Here is a 19,524-nt window from a genome sequence, read left to right as displayed (position 1 = left end):
TGTAGGGAGGGGAGGGACTTCCTGGTTCCACCCTCAGCAAGAAGAGGAGTGGTTTAGGAATTATTACAACGAACACTGTCTCCAAGGAATGTGTGTGCATATGTAATGGTTCGCTTCTGAGGTCATTAGCTAAACCAAGGATCTGGAATGGGGCTTCAGTGAACAACCGGTAGACTTCACAAGTTATCAAAAGTATCGTCAATTTATTACATACACCTAGAGAACATACAGGAGATTTTCTAGGCCCTAATACACAGGTTGCCTATATAAACCAGCTTACAACGATGAGGCACTGTGGTGCCTCATCTTGGGTTGATTTAAAATACTTCCATGACAATACCTACGGAAATAAATATTATATCGTTGAAGTAGAAGCTGTTTTTAATTGTCATCCTTTCAGCCCTGCGGATTAGACCACCAGGCATCGGGACTTTGCATCACTGTCCTATGACAAACTAAATCTGTGTATTAAAAAAAGCCTTTTATGACTAAATAATACTTTATCAACAGATAAGATGGAAGTCTAGATGGAACAGGCTGATGCCTGATTTTGTAATTGAAAATTAAAACAATGGTGAGGAACCAAATTTAGCAGAAAAGACACCATTTATTTTCAAGTGTTTGCTTGTGTGTGTATCGGTAACTACTGCCATTAAAGACAGACATCTTCTATCTGTCTGATATGGATTTCTGAAAATTGAACTGTCTGTTTGAAAACAATTTGCATAATAACCTGTCATAATGCCCTTAAAAACAGTATAAAGATACCCCCTTATAGTAATACATTTGGATTTGGACTAAAACAAGAGAAATTGGATATTTTGCACCAACTTTGTAGGTTAATTATACTGTATTCGCTACATTACCTTTTCCATATAGATTTGTCTTCTGAAACTTCTTTGAAAAAGGATCTGACATAAGCTGCAGTTCAAAGTAAAATAGGTTGCAATGATAAATATCTCATATATTCTCAAACAACATGTATTATGACACATAGAATTCTGGAGCATGTTGTATTATGACATTCAGTTCTACCATTGCAACCTACACAGCAAGCTACAAACAAATAATATCTATTTTGAAGCTAAAAATGAATACTCTGAGGACATGAAAACATTACCTTTGACATTTTATAGATTTTTACTTTCTCAGAAAATGGAAAAGGTGAAAGGGAAAAAGAAACAACTCTCTTTAGGTATGATAAAATTATCAATCTAAAAACTATAATGTCAATGTGACTGTATACTCTAATCCAAATACAACCACACACACACACCATACAATCACAGGTCAAAACAATAATCTACTCCAAAACTACATCACAGGATCTGTCTTGAGTTGTGTTCTATACTTAATTCAACATGAGAGTCAATATCTAACATTCTCTAACTCTGGCCCTGACATTCATGGAGAAGAGAAAGAATTCTCCTTGTATGACCAAATCAGAAGAGATATGAAAGATAGACAGTTATGTGGACCTCTATTTCAGCTCACACAGTTCAGTAGTGTAGCCATTACTTTAATTTTGGAGCATGATGTATTATGACAATCAGTTCTAACATTCCACACAGGAATGTTCTGCAAATCTACCTGCACAGCAAGCTACAAACAAATAATATGTATTTTGAAGACAAAAAGGAATGCTCTGAGGACATCAAAACATCACCTTTGACATTTTATAACTTTTTATTTTCTCAGAAAATGGAAAAGGTGAATGGACAAAACAACTCTCTTTATATATGATACAATTATCAATAAAAAAATAGAATGTCAATGTTACTGTATACTGTAATCTAAATACAACCACAAACCATTCAATTACAGGTCAAAACCTTAAGCCACTCCTAAACTGCACAAACAAATGTTTTCATATCACAGATGAGTGATATGATGAATCACAGTATCGTGAAACACGATACTGTTTCAGAAACCCTTAGCATGTGAATTACAGAAACATCATGGTAAGGGTGCCAGTGGTCAAATGGTCAAGCGTCTGGTCTCTGACGGGAACAGCTGGATCAGAGTTCCAGCCACCTACCAGGACAGAACCCCTGTCCTGCATCCTTCAGTCTGAGCCCAACAAGGCTGCTGGCCTCTGGGAGTCCATCCTGTGTGAGGACCTCAACAACCCCACTGCTATCAGGATGATCCTGAGGAGGGTCACATGTCCAGACTCCTCTTAGGAGGTTGAATTTGTGTTCCTCATCAGTGGTCCTGACTGAACAGGGTTTGTGTGGTCAATCAGTGAAGAGCTCTGCTTCAGGAGAAAGAGATACACTTTGAGGAAATACAAAGATCCTACTGCTTACTGTTATCCCTTTAATTTAATTATCCCTTTACTTTAAAGGGATACTTAAAGAATCATAAAGAATGAGACAACTTTAAGAACTGGGGTATCGGTGTAAGGATTGATACTAAGTTACTATATTATTGGAGATAAGACACACCTCAAGAATATAAGTAGATTCAAATTTCCAGATATTGTTCAGTCCACAGTTGTCCAATCAGCAGCAAGTAACCAAATGAGCCAAAATGAAGGGCACGGATTGCATCACAGTTTCAGTTTTTTCAGGACCTCTTTGGTCAACTGCTTGCTGTAGCGGTTTATCTTCCAGTGTCCAGGCATCCACCCAAGTAGGAACCGGTGGAAGTCTGTCCAGGCGAAAGAAAACATGTCTCTCCACTCAGCCTCCAGGGCAGCAAAGTCGACCTGCTTGTCCACAGACGACCGTAGCTCTGTGAAGTAATAGTCCAACAACCCAGGAACCCTCTTTTCGCAGGCTTTGTCCTCCATGCAGCTTCCTAAGCAGTAGACCACATCCTTCATCCCACACCCCCCACCCACATACTGGAAGTCCACTGCCGCCACACTCACTCCACTCCCAGAAAAACAGAAGTTGGCTAGTTTGGCATCCCCATGCACAATGGTCTTGAATCGGCATCCGTTGAGAATCCTGTCAATGTCGCCGGCGGCTGCTTTGAGTTGCAGGTCGTTCACGGCCTCCAGCTCGTCTGGCCGGGTCTCCAGGTGCCAGTATGTGCCCACTGGCCACAGCCCAGCTGGCACCACCCCCAAGAACAGGGCATGGAAGTGGGCAAGCCAGCTGAGACAGGCCCTCACCTCTGCTTCCTTTACACTGGTCCTTCTCTGGTCGAATCCAGCTTCATCTAGGTCCTCGAGGACTATCAGCTGTTCATCTCCGTAGGAATGGGCGGCTAGACAGATAGGGGTACGACACCTCTCATTGGTGGAGTAATTCTGATACCAGTGAGTTTCCACTTGATATGATCTCACCTTGCGTTGGTGAGAGCGATTTGTGTTCCAGCCACCAGGATGATCTGCCTCCTTGGGGAACTTGACATGTTTTACTATGACAGAGGGTCGGCCACAGCCTTCTAAGTGGACTCTCACAATCTCACCATAACCACTCCACAGAGTCTGGATTTTCTCTCCTACACGCAAAGTCTTTGCTCCACACGCCTGCAGAATGAGGTCCTGGTACTCTTGTTTCATTACGGAGTTTCCTTGCTTTACACCAAGCTGTCAAGAAAAGTTGATCGTGAATAAGATTTATATTGTGCACTGCATAACACTGTAACGACAACTGCAGTTCAATTGTCCCAAACGTGCAGTGACACATACAGACTTACACAAACGTTAGACATTTACTTTCTAATCTAACATCACATAATGAGAATGCTCAACATTTCGAAAGTGCTGCAACTACTACAACCAAAAAAAACAAATGCTGTTGCTCACCAAGCAGCTAACCTCGCTAGTCACGACTAAATAGCGATGCGTGTCGTAAGATTTACAGTACCAATACTAATGAAGTGTCGGAGTCTCTAAACAAATGCGAATACTCAATAACGACTAAACAATCAAGGTAAATTACCTTTGATGCTGTATATTTCAGAATCCTCCGGCTCACAACATTTCTACTTTCTGCAGCTGCGCCAAAGTAGGCCTACCCGGAAGTTGGCTACCAATGGTTGTTGTTTTGATCAAACGTAATGCGTTAGCTAGCACGGTACCGCCGTAGCTAATTCTGTTACACTGGTTCATTTAAAAAGACAATTAGTTGTGAATGTCTCGCTTGACTTATAATAATATACATAAAACCATTGTTTTTTAAACTTGTTTTGAAAGTAGTTTTTTATTGTTGTTAGCAAACGGAAGCTTTCTAAGATGACCACCTCACTGTCAGACTTCAGCACCCAAATAGAATGGCTAGCTACTTACCTGTGTTAGCTTGCTGATTTACCATTTATCACGGATGTCAGGAGCAGAATATCTCTGGGCAGAAGGTTAAATTACCGTTACTGTAAAGAAAACTGAGTACGATTAAGGGATGGATTCCACAGCACTGGAGCACGATGCAGTGAAATTTGCCAAAACTGCTGTCACCTACGACCAGAATGGAAAATACAACGAAGCTGTCTTTTACTATAAGGTGAGCATTTGGCAAACAGTCTAGAATCAGAGTGGCTTTAAGACTAAATTGATATAGTCATTACTTTGTCATTCTGATCTGATCTAACATAAGAAAAGAAACAATTTCACAAGACAGAATCGAAATAGCCTATTAATTGAAAATCCTATTATTTAATATAGTAAGGCATCGATATTAATCTGCTGCTAGTGCTCTTATATTAAAGTTGATATCAAGTCACACCACAACCATAACCGTATAACCGTTTGTTAATATGATTACGTTTTACAAACTGTAAGAATGGAATAAGGAAAGTATATACTGTTCCTGTATGTTTCACTTTCACCTGACAGCACGCCACCACATTAGACATCCTGGTATGAAACAGACGTCACTAGTAAATACCACCAATGAGAAGCATAAAGCTCCTCTCGAATATAAGCCTAAGCTTAAAGCTCATATATTAAAAAGTTCTAGGACTGTAGTTTAGTGGCCAAGCAATCAAGAAAAAAGCCATCAGGGTTTTTAATAGTATATTCTATCATTGTGAAATCGTTTTGTTTTGCTGGTGTTTCACATCAGGAAGCGGCCCAAGCGCTGATCTACGCTGGGATGGCCGGGTCCAAGCTGGAGAGCATCCAGGAGAAGGTGAATGAGTATCTGAACCGAGTTCAGGCTCTACACAATGCTGGTGAGTCTACTACAGCAGACAGAACCCAGCTGGCTCAATAGTTCCCCTGCCTACGCAACGATTGTGTAGTCCCTGTGAAACATTTTCAGTCATTACCTAATGTCTGATGAGTTAACATCTCCTTGGTGACTGCATTATGAGAGAATGGAGCCACCCCGAGCTGCACTTTGACCAACTACTTTCCATGGCTCATTATAAAGTCTACTTGACATGAGGAGTAGTTGTGTGTGTGTACAGACTTGCCTGTGTTACTTTTCCATTGTGTGTCTGGGTGTATCCCAACCTCTTCTACGGATCCTGTTGGAAAGTGGGTGTGACTTACAATCACTTGCTGTGTGGCTTGTCTGTCTGCCTGCCTAGCCTTTAATTTAACTGTCAATTAGCCTCTAAGAGCTCTGTGGTTGAGTTGGCAGGGTCCTATTACAGTCTATCCAGGTTGATGGATAAAAAGGGTCAGATGAATACTGAACAGCTCATTCAACTCTCAAACGGCTTGACATTCCTTCCAGGCTATAGTAATAATTCTTAACTTTAATTTCCCTCACTTTTGGACACCTTCACCTTAATAGGGCTGTATAACCTTAAGCACTATTTTTTGGATGACATCCAACAGCTTCGTAGACCGTTTTGCACGTGTCTGCAACATCTCAAATCCCCACGGGCATCACATTGATCCATCTCACTAGTAATTATCCTTTGTGTCTCATTGACCTTTGACCTCAATCCCCAGTTCAGGCTCAGAGCAGCGACCCGCTGAAGTCCAAGCAGCAGGTCGACCTGGAGCGAGCCCACTTCCTGGTCACCCAGGCCTTCGAGGAGGACGAGAAGGGCAACGGGGACGAGGCCATTGAGCTGTACACTCAGGCTGTGGAGCTGTGCATCCAGACGGTGAGGCATGCTGAGGAAAGACCCAGGCTTTCTCTCGGCCTTTGGAACTTCTGCAATAGGGTCTGGAGTTTTTCCCCTGTGTTGTTACTGAAGTTAGGAAACCCCCCCAAATTGGCCTTGGTATTGGGTTTGGTGTGCTCTTTGACCAGCAGGTCTAAAGAAGAACAGACATATGTTGTAATTCATCATCCAGGGTTAAGAAACGCCTTCACCCTTTCAGTGTCTAAACTTGTACTCGATGATGATATTTGATAGGCATCAGGCAACTGGATATGTCAGTCGTCATATCTTGTGTCCAACGAATCAGAATAGATTTAAACAAAGCCGTGATTGGCTGTGCTTCAAGGACTGCAATTATCGAGTGCTCTGGTAAAAAGGGAGCACTCTCGGCATGCCAGTTGATCGTAGACACAGGTACGTGCACGAATGTCACAACCATCACTCACTCGTGTTCTCTCTCTCTTTCCCTCCACCTCGCCTCTTCAACTCCCCTGCCCCTGCATCCCTCTCTCCCTCTGTGCCGTCCCCCCAACAGTCTAATGACACGTCAGATCAGGGGCTGCAGAACAAACTGAAACAGCTGGCTCGTCAAGCCCTGGATCGGTAAGGAGGTCCCACGCTCTTCTCCTCTTTGCTGTCTCACATGGACTCCATCTTTGTTTTAAACTCCCATGACCCCTTGCTGTGGCCTAGAGAATTGTGTGATGATGCCTATAGTCCTCCAAATCATTTAGATGTCGCTGTAGAATCATCATGGAATAATCCAGAACCATTAGTATGTATTAGTTTCATCCCTCAAAATGATCCAAACGAATCAATGACCCACCACCATTGCCTCCTTCTCACCAGGGCGGAGGGGCTGAAGGAGTCCCAGTCCAGAGCTGGCCAGGACAAACCAGGACCCTCGGGGGCCAAACCTGGTGGCGGAGGGGGTCCAGTCAGACAGTTCTTCCCCCTGGGCCCTGACTTCTCTCTCAGTGACCGACCCCAGCCCGTCAGAGCGGTCCAGTCCAGCGAGCCGCAGGGTCAGCGCTACACGGCCGAGGAGATCGAGGTGCTCCGGTGAGGACCGGAGGGACACACCCCGGGATCCATCTTGGATCTGCTACGTCTTCACATCCTAGAAGCCCACTATTTTTCGAGATCTTTCTCTCGCCTGCCAATGCGCAGACCCGCCGCGAGCAGAAGAGGCTGCCGCCGCGTCTGGCGTGCAGACGAGATGCGGAGAGTCCTCTCACGGTGTGTCTTTCTGTCTGCAGGAGCACGTCTAAGATCAACGGCATCGCCTTCGTCCCGTTCATGAGCGTGGACCTGAAGGAGCGCTTCGCCTTCCCCGTTCCTTTCTCGTGAGCCCGCGTCTTCCCTCCTCTCACTTTCTCGACTTTGTGCCGTGTGTCATGGGCTGTAACCTGACCCTGTGGCTGTCTGTGGATGTCCCATAGAGATAAAACGGGCAAGCTGGCCCTGTCCCCCAAGCAGAAAGCCATCTTCTCTCGCTGGGTCCGACCTGACGAGATCTGCAATAATCCAACCATGATCTTGTCGGTGTCCAGCTTTAGTATTAAACAGGTGAGACCCCCATCTCTCACACACACACACTATTCTTATTCTTCTCATTTTAAATCATTTTAAAGAAAATTGTACAAAAATACTCAGGATAGGAGTAGTATTACTACGATAATTAAAGTACATAAGTCTAATTTAATTCTAAAATGTTAACATCCAAACTAAAGTCGGTATGGTATGGTATGGTGTCACGTTGGCCCATTGTGTGCAAGGCTACCCCAGCTAACAAGGCTAACTGATGGTAAGAATTTTCCCTGAGTAACTGCTGTGTAACTTCTGTCCGCTTGAGATATTACAATGTGTTGTAGTCTCACAGTAGCTCTAGTTCATCTACAGGTTCCTTTCGTTAACAAGTGTAGTTTAACTAAGTTTCAGTTGGGTAGTTTACCTAAAAATACATTTTCAGAGTGTCTTACCCAACACCGAGTTCAAGTATCCCTGAGCATCTCAGGTCAGCACTGTGAAAACCATTAGAAGCACGTCCATTTCTCACCATCTGTGACCCTCTTTCAGACGGTGGTGTCGGACTGCTCGTTCGTGGCCTCGCTGGCGATCAGTGCCGCCTACGAGAGACGCTACAGCAAGAAGCTCATCACCAGGTAGGCCTCCTCCTCATGTGTCAGTGGCTACTGAGTGAGGTCGACAGATGCGTAGCTAATGTGTTTGTCCTTCCGCAGCATCATCTTCCCCCAAAACAGGAAAGGAGAACCCGAGTATAACCCTTGTGGGAAATACATGGTGAAGCTTCACATCAACGGTGTGCCTAGGAAGGTAGCCGACAGCACACACACACAAACGTTCTAACATTTTTCCAAAGTGCAAAAAAGCAGACTTGGTGGAGTGGTAGTTTGCGTCAAGAAATTCAGATTCTCTTCTTCTGTAATCGGTTTCAACTAGACGACATAGCTATCTGAAAACAATTCTATAAAAAATTGTATCTCTATTATGGGTGCATGCCTATTGTTAATGTGTTTATGTATGTCTAAGTACTGTAAATCTATCTTGAATATGTCTATCTCTAATATGTCAGTGTATAACAATCTCTAATATGCCAGAAGGTGTAGATCTATCTCCAATATGCCAGTGTAGTACTATCTCTAATATGCCTGTATAGATCTATCTCTAATATGCCAGTGTAAATCTATCTCTAATATGCCAGTGTAGATCTATCTGTAATATACCAGTGTAGTACTATCTCTAATATGCCAGTGTAGTACTATCTCTAATATGTCTGTATAGATCTATCTCTAATATGCCAGTGTAGTACTATCTCTAATATGCCAGTGTAGTACTATCTCTAATATGTCTGTATAGATCTATCTCTAATATGCCAGTGTAGTACTATCTCTAATATGTCTGTATAGATCTATCTCTAATATGCCAGTGTAGTACTATCTCTAATATGTCTGTATAGATCTATCTCAAATATGTGTGGCCCCTCCCAGGTGATCATAGACGACTTCCTGCCTGTAGACAGGAACGGCGAGCTGCTGTGCTCCTACTCCAGCAACAGGAACGAGCTGTGGGTGTCCCTCATAGAGAAGGCCTACATGAAGGTGATGGGAGGCTACGACTTCCCTGGCTCCAACTCCGTACGTACCTCCCAGGGTCTGCACGCGTGCCACGGCACAGCAAAGTCCAGCCCTGTTTGCAAATACTTTCAAAGTCTTCGATTTGAGCGCGCTCCCATTTGGAACGAGCGCGGTCAGGAGAGCCATTTGAGCTGTTTCAGCAGTGCACGTTCTGAGGTCATTTAAACCATGCCCCTCGAGTGCCATGGGAGAGTCGCCTGACGTGTGATCCATGGTGTCTTGTAGAACATCGATCTGCATGCGCTCACCGGCTGGATCCCAGAGCGCATCGCCATGCACTCGGACAATCAGTCCTTCAGCAAGGACGACAGCTTCCGCATGCTGTACCAGAGGCAAGGCGCGCGCACACACACACATAAAAGTCATCCGTCTCCTTGTCTGTTAGTGATTTTTCCATTCCTACCTCAGTTGCCAGCTCATAATGGACATCAATATCAATAACGAGAAACCATCCCTCACCTTTCTCTCTCTCTCTCTCCCTCCTGTCATCACGTATTTCTCTACGCAGGTTTCACCGTGGCGACGTCCTCGTCACCACGGCCACGGGAGTGATGACTGAGGAGGAGGGCGAAAAGTGGGGCCTAGTGCCCACGCATGCCTACGCCGTCCTAGATATCCGGGAGCACAAGGTGAGCCTAGCAGCTAGTTAGCCGTTCCCTAGCTAGCACAAACAGTCGAGGGGATTAGCATGTTAGCATCGGAGCTCACAACCGTTAGCTAGCTTTCTAGCCTCCCCGTTTGTTAGCAAGTCTGGGTTCAGAAATGTCAGTTGGCTAAATGCAGCCCTGCGTGTTCCCGTCCGTGTGCGACCTGTAGGGCATGCGGTTCCTCCAGCTGAAGAACCCCTGGAGTCACCTGAGGTGGAAGGGCCGCTTCAGCGAGCGCGACGAGAAAAACTGGACCCCGGAGCTCCTCAAATACCTAAACTTTGACCCCAAAACAGCCCAGAAATTTGATAACGGTAGGACTGCACGCTAGCCTTCTAACCCAGCATTGTGGACATAAATGCAGTGAATGGAACTCCCAGCTCTGAATTGTAAACAGTTACTGTCTAGATATGTTCTCGAATTTTCTGTCAGACCACTATCTTTCCACCACTCCAAAACGGTCCCCTCATCCGAGCTCTGTTTGCAATGTCCATTAAGAAAGCCTGTTTTTGTTTGATTGATGGATCGTTTGATTGGGTGAAACGTGTGTGCAGGTGTGTTCTGGATAACATGGCAGGACCTGTGTCAGTACTATGATGTCATCTATCTGAGCTGGAGCCCCGCCCTCTTCAAAGAATCTTCCTGCATCCACAGGTGAGGTCAAGAGGGTGTCTTTCTAGGCCGCCATTCATCCGTCTGCAAGCACACCTCTGTACGCGCGTGTCCCCCTGGTTGTTCGTGTGTGTATGTGGACGCTTGCCCTGGTAGCCGCCCACCCTAAAGTGTGTGTCTCTCCCTCCTTTGCGCCGTGCAGTAGCTGGGATGGGAAGCAGGGCCCGGTGAAGGATGCCTACAGCCTGGCCAACAACCCCCAGTACAGACTGGAGGTGCAGTGTCCAGCAGGGGGCGCTGCTGTCTGGGTGCTGCTCACCAGGCACATCACAGACAAGGTGCCCGCTCGGACACTATCACCAACGCTGCAGTCCACTGTTGTCGGGTGTTGTAATGTTTTCTGAATGTTTGACTTGCATTGTGTTTGAGGACCCAGGGTTTCCTCGAAACGGCAACCCTGGCCGAGCCGTGGCCAAAGAGAACCATTCAGCCAACAATTCAGTACTTTCACTGAACGATGCGTTTTTCTGTTCTGTTGAAGGATGACTTTGCACAAAACAAGGAGTTCATCACCTTAGTTGTTTACAAGACGGAGGGCAAAAAGGTTTACTATCCGGGTGAGCTATGATGAAGCACTTGAATAACACTGTGTGTGTGTGTGTGTGCGTGTGCGCGTGTGTGCGCATGTGTATGTGTGCTCCTATCTGACTGTCCTATATGTGCCCTTTCCCGGTAGCCGATCCCCCACCCTACATCGACGGCATCCGAATTAACAGCCCCCACTACCTGACCAAGATGAGACTGACCAGCGCGGGCACACACACCTTCACACTGGTGGTGTCCCAGTACGAGAAGCAGAACACCATCAACTATACCCTGAGGGTGAGACACACACACGCACACGGTTTTCTTACACACGTAAGAAGAACATTTTTAATTCACAAGCACACTTTTTCTTCATTTTTATGATTGATATAGAATGTAGACTGTAGAGATGACATTTGATATCATAATAAATCGAATGCTCCTCTCAGCCCGTGAGGCACACACACACTATCACACACACACTATCACACACACACTATCACACACACACTATCACACACACACACTATCACACACACACACTATCACACACACACTATCACACACACACTATCACACACACACACTATCAGACACACACTATCACACACACACACTATCACACACACACTATCACACACACACGATCACACACACACTATCACACACACACACTATCACACACACACTATCACACACACACTATCACACACACACTATCACACACACACTATCACACACACACACTATCACACGCACACTATCACACACACACACTATGCCGGATTCATTTCCAGGATCTTCTATCTGTCAGTCAACGCAACACTTCCTTCTTGTGGTGCAAAATGTAGCATAGCACGCCTCTGGCATTCTAGCATCTCACACTCCAGTGACGAACATAGAGATGGAGGGAGGGGGGGGATGTACAGGAGAAAAGAGTGGGTGTGAAAAGTGTGTCTAGGGGCGGGGGGGGGTGAAGCACCAGATGAAAGGAGAGGGAGAGAATGAGAGAGAATGAGAGAGAATGAGAGAGAGACAGAGAGAGACAGAGAGAGAGAGGGTGATGAAAGGATGTTGTGCTCAGTATGGTTCTGGAGCCCTGCATAGACTTGGTCTCACCCAGAAGAGGAGTAGAGGGTGAGACCGGCTTCAGATTCTATCAGAATAATGCAAAACACTGCCGCCTCTCTGTCCTCCTCTACACTATCCTGTGGGTGTGTGTGTGTGTGGTGTGTGTGTGGTGTGTGTGTGTGGGTGTGTGTGTGGTGTGCCAACATGGTAGTAAGGCCGTTTTGGATTTGCGAGGTCATTGGATAGAACGAGTGGAGCCTTGATGAGAAGGATGAGCGCACGAAGATTTGGTGTTTACAGTTAGCGTCCTGTAGAGTCTTCAAACTGGGATCAGTATTTCATCCGAAACGGTTCTGCATTTGAAACAACTTGGGCAACTGGCAAATCGCTGTGTTTGTGACCAAGACATTTTCTCGCTCATTTATATTTCATGGCCTTCCCTCTCCGCCAGCTGAGTTTGAAGGATTTGAGAAGCTGCTTTCTGAACTGACTCAGAAGCACATCTCTTTGGAGAGAAACCACACAGTAGTGGTAATTCATCATACCGGACAGCCTCGCAAACACGGACATGAATGAATCTATGCATGCCCCCCCCAGCCCCTTTGAAAATGGATTCTATTGGACTTCTAGCCCCCAATCCTCGACCCAAGATCAGAAATATCTCTTGACTTTTCTCTTTGAGTCAACATCGTCCCGGCGCTGCTGCGTTGGGAGCCGCTTGAGCGCAGTGCAGCGTGGGTATTTCATCGAAACGTGGCTTGATCTCATATCGATGGGATGGCCGCAGTAGGTCTTATGTGACGGGCCTGGATAGACGAGCGCGTTCTTTCGCACGACTCACGACGCTGTTGCTCCGACAGGTGTACTCCGGCTGCAAGTTCAGCTTCTCCAAGATCCCCACTCCCTTCACGCACACCAAGAGGGTGAGTGGCCCGCCGTGGTTTGTGAATATGAGGTGTAATGTCCATACTGGGTTACATTTCTACCCCCCCACCCCCCCCCCCACCCCCCCCCCCCCCCGCCCACACACACGCACTCACAGTCTCTCTATTTCAGTTTTAATTGAATCAGAATGGTAAATGTTCATACTGTGCATATATTGACGTTGCTCTGTTTGCAAACCCCCCCCCCCTCCTTCTCTCTTTCTCGCTCTTCTCACCTCATCTCCCTTTCTTTCTTTCTCCCATCCCCCCCCCTCCAGATTAATGGACAGTGGAAGGGGGCCAGTGCGGGGGGCTGTGGGAACTACAAGGACTCGTACACTCACAACCCCATCTACCAGCTCAACCTGGAGCGGCCCGGCCCCCTGCTCATAGAGCTAAGAGGCTCCAGGTGAGAGACCCCCCCCACCCCCGGCCCTGCAGTACCCCTCCATGACCCTCCCCCTGCAGTACCCCTCCATGACCCTCTCCCCTGCAGTACCCCTCCATGACCCTCTCCCCTGCAGTACCCCTCCATGACCCTCTCCCCTGCAGTACCCCTCCATGACCCTCCCCCTGCAGTACCCCTCCATGACCCTCCCCCTGCAGTACCCCTCCATGACCCTCCCCCTGCAGTACCCCTCCATGACCCTCCCCCTGCAGTACCCCTCCATGACCCTCCCCCCTGCAGTACCCCTCCATGACCCTCCCCCCTGCAGTACCCCTCCATGACCCTCCCCCTGCAGTACCCCTCCATGACCCTCCCCCTGCAGTACCCCTCCATGACCCTCCCCCCTGCAGTACCCCTCCATGACCCTCCCCCTGCAGTACCCCTCCATGACCCTCTCCCCTGCAGTACCCCTCCATGACCCTCCCCCTGCAGTACCCCTCCATGACCCTCCCCCCTGCAGTACCCCTCCATGACCCTCCCCCTGCAGTACCCCTCCATGACCCTCTCCCCTGCAGTACCCCTCCATGACCCTCCCCCTGCAGTACCCCTCCATGACCCTCCCCCTGCAGTACCCCTCCATGACCCTCCCCCTGCAGTACCCCTCCATGACCCTCCCCCTGCAGTACCCCTCCATGACCCTCCCCCCTGCAGTACCCCTCCATGACCCTCCCCCTGCAGTACCCCTCCATGACCCTCCCCCCTGCAGTACCCCTCCATGACCCTCCCCCTGCAGTACCCCTCCATGACCCTCTCCCCTGCAGTACCCCTCCATGACCCACCCCCTGCAGTACCCCTCCATGACCCTCCCCCTGCAGTACCCCTCCATGACCCTCCCCCTGCAGTACCCCTCCATGACCCACCCCCTGCAGTACCCCTCCATGACCCTCCCCCTGCAGTACCCCTCCATGACCCTCCCCCTGCAGTACCCCTCCATGACCCTCCCCCTGCAGTACCCCTCCATGACCCTCCCCCTGCAGTACCCCTCCATGACCCTCCCCCTGCAGTACCCCTCCATGACCCTCCCCCTGCAGTACCCCTCCATGACCCTCCCCCTGCAGTACCCCTCCATGACCCTCCCCCTGCAGTACCCCTCCATGACCCTCCCCCTGCAGTACCCCTCCATGACCCTCCCCCTGCAGTACCCCTCCATGACCCTCCCCCTGCAGTACCCCTCCATGACCCTCCCCCTGCAGTACCCCTCCATGACCCTCCCCCTGCAGTACCCCTCCATGACCCTCCCCCTGCAGTACCCCTCCATGCCTCACGTGCACACTCCCTCACGTGCACACTCCCTCACGTGCACACTCCCTCACAACCAACATGCTGCTGTCGCATTATGAAAACCAGTGGCATATTTTCTTAGAGCCTCTTCACATATCTGCATGAAATAAGGAAATGGTTGGCAACGTAGACTAACTTGAGCCGGTGCACATTTGCCAGGAAAATTGAAGCCAAGCGCGAGTACAGATACACAATGATAAGCCGAGTCACGGCTCAAGAGGAGGCACAGTTGATGTGTAAGTTTCCGGTGTGACCATAAGCTCATCCATTGCTCATCCTTATTTAATGGCATGCCTTAGCCTAATTAAGAGACTTAATAAGTAGATGACTCACTTGGCTCTCCCCAGTCTACACTGTAATTAGCTATGTTAATATCCTCTTTCTTACTGTGTCTCTGCCACTCACACACGCACACACACATGGACCTGCCAGCATGACTCAAGTCACTGCAGTCCTTTTTTCCCCTTCTCCTTTACCGACTGCAACGAACTACAGTCCCACACACACACACACCGGAACATTCCCTCTCCCTTAGCCTTATCGCTGGCCAATTGGGATTACCCTTTCCGACTGAACACTTCAAGCAGCCATTTCTAGGCGTGCGTTTGTGCCGTCATCCTCTCTTGTTCTCCTCTACGTGGGTGTGTGCGTCGGCGTTCCGTCTGGGCACCGATCCACATTTGTAGTATTCGTAGTCATAGAAACGCTGACGTGGTCGTCTCTCCTTCCCTCCCATGAAGGATGCGCAGCTTGCCAGTAGCGTCGCTGGTGGTGTCGATTTGTTGCAGTTAAAGCAACATGAGCATTTACCCTGGTAATATACCATGTTGGCTGGTTTCAGCGGACAGACGGGGCCCCCAGCACTGACTGTGGTTGGGTTGTGGTCATTGGGTCACAGCGTGGTAGGTTTCTGGGTGAATAACCTGCGTTCTGTCCCCCCCCCCAGGCAGTACAGTGTGGGCTTTGAGGTGCAGACGGTCTCCACCGTGGCGGAGGCGGGGCCAGGCGGCCTGCAGAAGAGGAGCAGCGGAGACTACAGGTATGCCCCCCCCCCCCCCCCCCCTTTAGACAGCAGACTACCATATAAAGTGCTACTGACGTTAAATACTAGATTGGTGTGCTTTGTTTCAGTGTGTGTAGGAAATAGTTGCAGTATGTTCTTTTCTCATTTCTTTCCACACGTTTGGGGTTTGTCTGAACAGATGTATTGTCTCAAACACAGGGGCTTGTCAGTGTGGAGTAATGTTGAACATGTCTGCTGTTGAGCCCATTGCCTGTTTTATGCCATGGCCCATAATATAAAACACGGTGGTCAAAGATTAGGGACACATGACTCTTCTTAACCCCCTGGCCTGATAAACTGATGTAATGGATAACCTCCAGGCACATTCCCTAAGGAGCCCCACGTGTTCCTTTCTTAAATGAAATGTTTTCTTCACGGTTCACTTGATAAGACAATGCTCTGGAGTGTTCTCAGTAAGGCCAGTGTTCAGAGTCTGGTTTCTTTTTTTGTTGTTGACGTTTTTTGTTTCTATATTTGATTTGAATTGTTGATTGAGAGAAAAAAGAAAAAGATCTTAAGAGGGAGATCAGAGAAATACCTTATTTATAATGTCACACATTCTGTCAGCACAGGTTGGTGAGACAAAAATGGCTCAGTGCCTATTTTTACTGTGAGCTATTGCCTTAAATTAAACTCTGCTTAGTTAATCAGTCTCTGTCAAAGTTTTAAATAAACCTTGACCCATATGCAGTACAAACAGGCTTATTCCATCACACATTGTAGGTATAACACAGTGTTGCACACTATACTTATAAAACCCACACCTACGTTGAGTATGAGTGTTATCCCAATATCATAATCGTAATGTTTTTCAGAAGAATCTGTCAAGAAATGTCAATGCAACATTTTTCTCTGTCTCCCGAAAAGTGCTTTCCTCAGGCCTAAGTTAACTAGCTAAGCTAACTGACTACACATTTTACATACAAGGTAGCATGGAGTCAGTTAACCATTCATAGATATCCGGTTGACTCAGCATTCTGCTGTCGATGTGGACATTCCTAGTAGAATGATTCTATGTTGTCATGTGCCGCCACAGTGACCCTCTGTCTCCCCCTCTGTAGGTGTGGCTTCTGCTACATGGAGGTGGACCAAGTCCCCGCCGGCATCTACAACGTCACTCCCACCACCTTCCTGCCCAAACAGGAAGGGCCGTTCTTCTTGGACTTCAGTAGCGCCATGCCGTTGAAGGTCTCCCAGCTGCAATGAGGAAAGCGAGGCGGGGGAACGCGGGGGCATTTCGAAGGGACAACAGGGGGAATGTGCCCTACCCTAGAACCCCCCCCCCTCTCTCTCTCCCCTACCCTCCCATGAACCACCAGTCTAACCTTTCATGGACCCAAAGATACACTGAGAATGACTAGCCAGCAGCTGGGCCACGTCTCTTTTCTAAAAAGCTGTTTCCCTCCTTCTGACCTTGATGCCTCCTCCCTATTGGTTAGATTGAGCTGATCGAAAAAGCTTGTTTGCTGCCTAGCTGTAGGACATTTCACCTATCAAGTTTTCCCGTCAACTCATCTGGCAGAGAGGGGTCATCGAGGGCAGAAGGGGAACTGGAAAGCCTTTGGAATGGAACGCAGCCCTTCGTAGGCAAGACCAGCGGTCTCCAACCCTGGTCGTCAGGGCCCACTATCCTGTATGTTTTAGAATGTTTACCTGTTTCAACACATCTGATTCAAATGAATGTGTCGTTATCAGGCTTCCACAGAGCTTCATAACGACCCATTCATTTGAATCAGGTGTGTAGGAGCAACCTGAGGAGGTTGAAGGCCACTGGGCAAGACCATGTACCAAATATAACTGACAGCAGAACACCCACCAGCTGTTATGATCGGCCTTCACTTAACAACTTGTTCCCAATGAGGCTACATAGATACGGTAACCATCTATTTATAATGGTCACCATTCACAGAACAAATAATGGGCTTTATGGTTTGGAGAACTTTCTCTTGGCATGATCTGCTCTGACCATGGACCTTCAACCGCGTTCCGACCGCATGCGGACCGCAAACCGCTTCTTCTCAGGAGGCCACGACACGACAGGGACTTCTGTGTTGCAGTGACATGACGTCCTCCTTGTCACCGTGGGACGACAGAAGAGCCGAGGGGTCTCCGCCCGCGGACCTCGGCAGGGCTCATCTCCGGGACTCCAGTGCAGCTCGACAGACGTACGGGAGCTTTGTCACCGTCAGCCAGCTTAAGCAGAATGACTCTTCAAACGGTCTTGCCAACGTATCTTTTGTTCACTTTGCATTTCTCAATTATGCACTTGTCAGTTGTTCAGCCCTTTCCGTCTGCCAAGATTGTGTCAAATAGGCTAGACCTACTAATTATACTCAGTGCTAAGACGTTTCATAGAGTGCAAAGAAAATACACAAAACCATCTTCAGGAAAGTCATGGCCAAAGTAAAATGACAATACATTATTGTTTCACAAGCAGTAAGGAGAGGTGTGTTTAACCTTAACCAATGCCAGGCACTTCTTTAAAATGGCTGGGTCCGTATCGCTTCATACTTATTTCACTGAATTCGATATACCACTGCAGCCTATGTTTAAAAATGCAATAGTACAATCTTATGGTGGTCTGTGAACTTGCACTAAATGTGGAATGATGCATTCAAGTACAGCAATGAAGGACTTGAAATTGTGTGTGCGTCATGTTTGTTTCTCACGGTCAGATCACATTAATGAGGTCATCAACATGTTGTTGCTCTGAACCCAGAGTTCAATGTTTTGGTAAAGAGAGCTGTGTGAAAGGCTACTTTATTGATGGCCTTCGTCTTGAATAGCCGTGTTCTTAGTCTGACCTTTCTCCCTGTCTCCGTTTCTGAAAACAGCCAGTCACAGACTTTTAATAAGAATCACAGGGTAAGGTGAAAGACGACAATAACACGGCTTAAATGTGGAAAGAGGAAAACAGAGCGGAGATACAAGGTGATAGAAGTAAAGCGTTTCTTTAATGTGCTTTCTTGACCCGTTGTGTGTGTGTGTCTGTGTGTGTGTGTGTTTTGCTGAGTGCAGTGTTTTCGTCTTGCACACAAACCTACCGTTGTCCCTTGATGCCGGGGACAAATCGTATGAGTAATTCACCGTCACCTTGCAGACATGCCCTTGTTTTTAGGATGCCATTTCTCATTTTAAAATAAATGTACATTTATAATATATTCAAACCTTTGGCACGTTCACCATATACACGTTTGGTAGTTTAAATCCTATGCCCAAGAGGTCGCCTTCTCCTCGAATGTCAAAGGTCTTTAAACATTGTGGTTTTCAATATAAACTACTGATCTAACATGGCATAGATGAACGGCAGGCTTCTACTACTTATTTTGCTATCAGTTCATCTGCGTTACTTGGGTGTTAGCATCAATCCTCCTTTTATAAAGTAGTGCCACTGCTCTAGACACTGTGGCTAATCTTTGTTAGCGGTTGCATGGTGTACGTCATCTGTAGCTCCATATGGCCACCATGTCTAATTCTAAAGTTGCTAACGCTGGGAGTTTTTGTACAGTGGCTGCACAAACAAGATCAGAGGGGTTGGATGTTGCGCGAACGGCTTTAAGTCCGCTACTTGCATAGTTTTGCATCGAAACGTTAATGAGTCAGTTATCCTATTAGTAGTCATGCCAACTATAAAGTCAGATATTTGTAAACTTCATACTTTTCGGATTAGTGACATCTACATCACCTACAACGTTTAGTTTACATATTTATGTAATACTTTAAG

The 19,524-nt window shown here is 47.2% G+C and overlaps 2 protein-coding genes across 6 annotated transcripts; one reads left to right on the top strand and one right to left on the bottom strand.

The window, feature by feature from the left end:
• Window positions 1-380: 380 nt before the first annotated feature.
• On the bottom strand, window positions 381-4,355 carry pkdc (protein kinase-like domain containing). 3 transcript variants are annotated; one of them, XM_067238866.1, is made up of 4 exons: window positions 4,244-4,355; window positions 2,448-3,541; window positions 1,667-2,254; window positions 381-1,602 (listed from the first exon to the last, which is right to left on the bottom strand). In XM_067238866.1, exon 2 carries the CDS (start codon window positions 3,512-3,514, stop codon window positions 2,552-2,554), a length of 963 nt encoding a protein of 320 aa, XP_067094967.1. In that variant the 5' UTR covers window positions 3,515-3,541; window positions 4,244-4,355; the 3' UTR covers window positions 381-1,602; window positions 1,667-2,254; window positions 2,448-2,551. The 3 variants fall into 3 exon arrangements, with proteins under 3 accessions (XP_067094967.1, XP_067094965.1, XP_067094966.1); XM_067238864.1 differs by having other exon boundaries at window positions 1,667-3,541; XM_067238865.1 differs by lacking the exon at window positions 4,244-4,355 and adding an exon at window positions 3,897-3,923 and having other exon boundaries at window positions 1,667-3,541.
• capn7 (calpain 7) lies at window positions 4,023-18,761 on the top strand. Of its 3 annotated transcripts, XM_067238853.1 has the most exons (21): window positions 4,023-4,454; window positions 5,016-5,124; window positions 5,855-6,012; window positions 6,548-6,615; window positions 6,862-7,074; window positions 7,272-7,358; window positions 7,455-7,581; window positions 8,092-8,177; window positions 8,256-8,349; window positions 9,024-9,170; window positions 9,396-9,502; window positions 9,679-9,799; window positions 9,987-10,131; window positions 10,372-10,471; window positions 10,632-10,767; window positions 10,971-11,046; window positions 11,166-11,311; window positions 12,946-13,008; window positions 13,287-13,417; window positions 15,684-15,776; window positions 16,862-18,761. In XM_067238853.1, the coding sequence occupies exons 1-21, from the start codon at window positions 4,353-4,355 to the stop codon at window positions 17,004-17,006; spliced, it is 2,454 nt and encodes an 817-aa protein (XP_067094954.1). In that variant the 5' UTR covers window positions 4,023-4,352; the 3' UTR covers window positions 17,007-18,761. The 3 variants fall into 3 exon arrangements, 2 of the variants coding, with proteins under 2 accessions (XP_067094954.1, XP_067094955.1); XM_067238854.1 differs by lacking the exon at window positions 12,946-13,008; XR_010876801.1 differs by lacking the exons at window positions 15,684-15,776; window positions 16,862-18,761 and having other exon boundaries at window positions 12,537-13,008; window positions 13,287-13,369.
• Window positions 18,762-19,524: the final 763 nt, after the last annotated feature.

The sequence above is a fragment of the Osmerus mordax genome, chromosome 6 (genome assembly GCF_038355195.1).
Source record: "Osmerus mordax isolate fOsmMor3 chromosome 6, fOsmMor3.pri, whole genome shotgun sequence".
In the NCBI taxonomy this organism is placed as follows: Eukaryota; Metazoa; Chordata; class Actinopteri; order Osmeriformes; family Osmeridae; genus Osmerus; species Osmerus mordax.
This window is presented reverse-complemented; position numbering and strand designations above follow the sequence as displayed.

What these genes read in the sequence shown, in the direction of transcription:
- pkdc (XM_067238864.1), bottom strand. Translation starts at nt 3,514, where the DNA reads ATGAAACAAGAGTACCAGGACCTCATTCTGCAGGCGTGTGGAGCAAAG.
- capn7 (XM_067238853.1), top strand. Translation starts at nt 4,353, where the DNA reads ATGGATTCCACAGCACTGGAGCACGATGCAGTGAAATTTGCCAAAACT. An exon ending in ACTTCCCTGGCTCCAACTCC is followed by an intron (nt 9,171 to 9,395) that starts GTACGTACCTCC and finishes GGTGTCTTGTAG; the next exon opens with AACATCGATCTGCATGCGCT. An exon ending in AGGAGCAGCGGAGACTACAG is followed by an intron (nt 15,777 to 16,861) that starts GTATGCCCCCCC and finishes CCCCCTCTGTAG; the next exon opens with GTGTGGCTTCTGCTACATGG.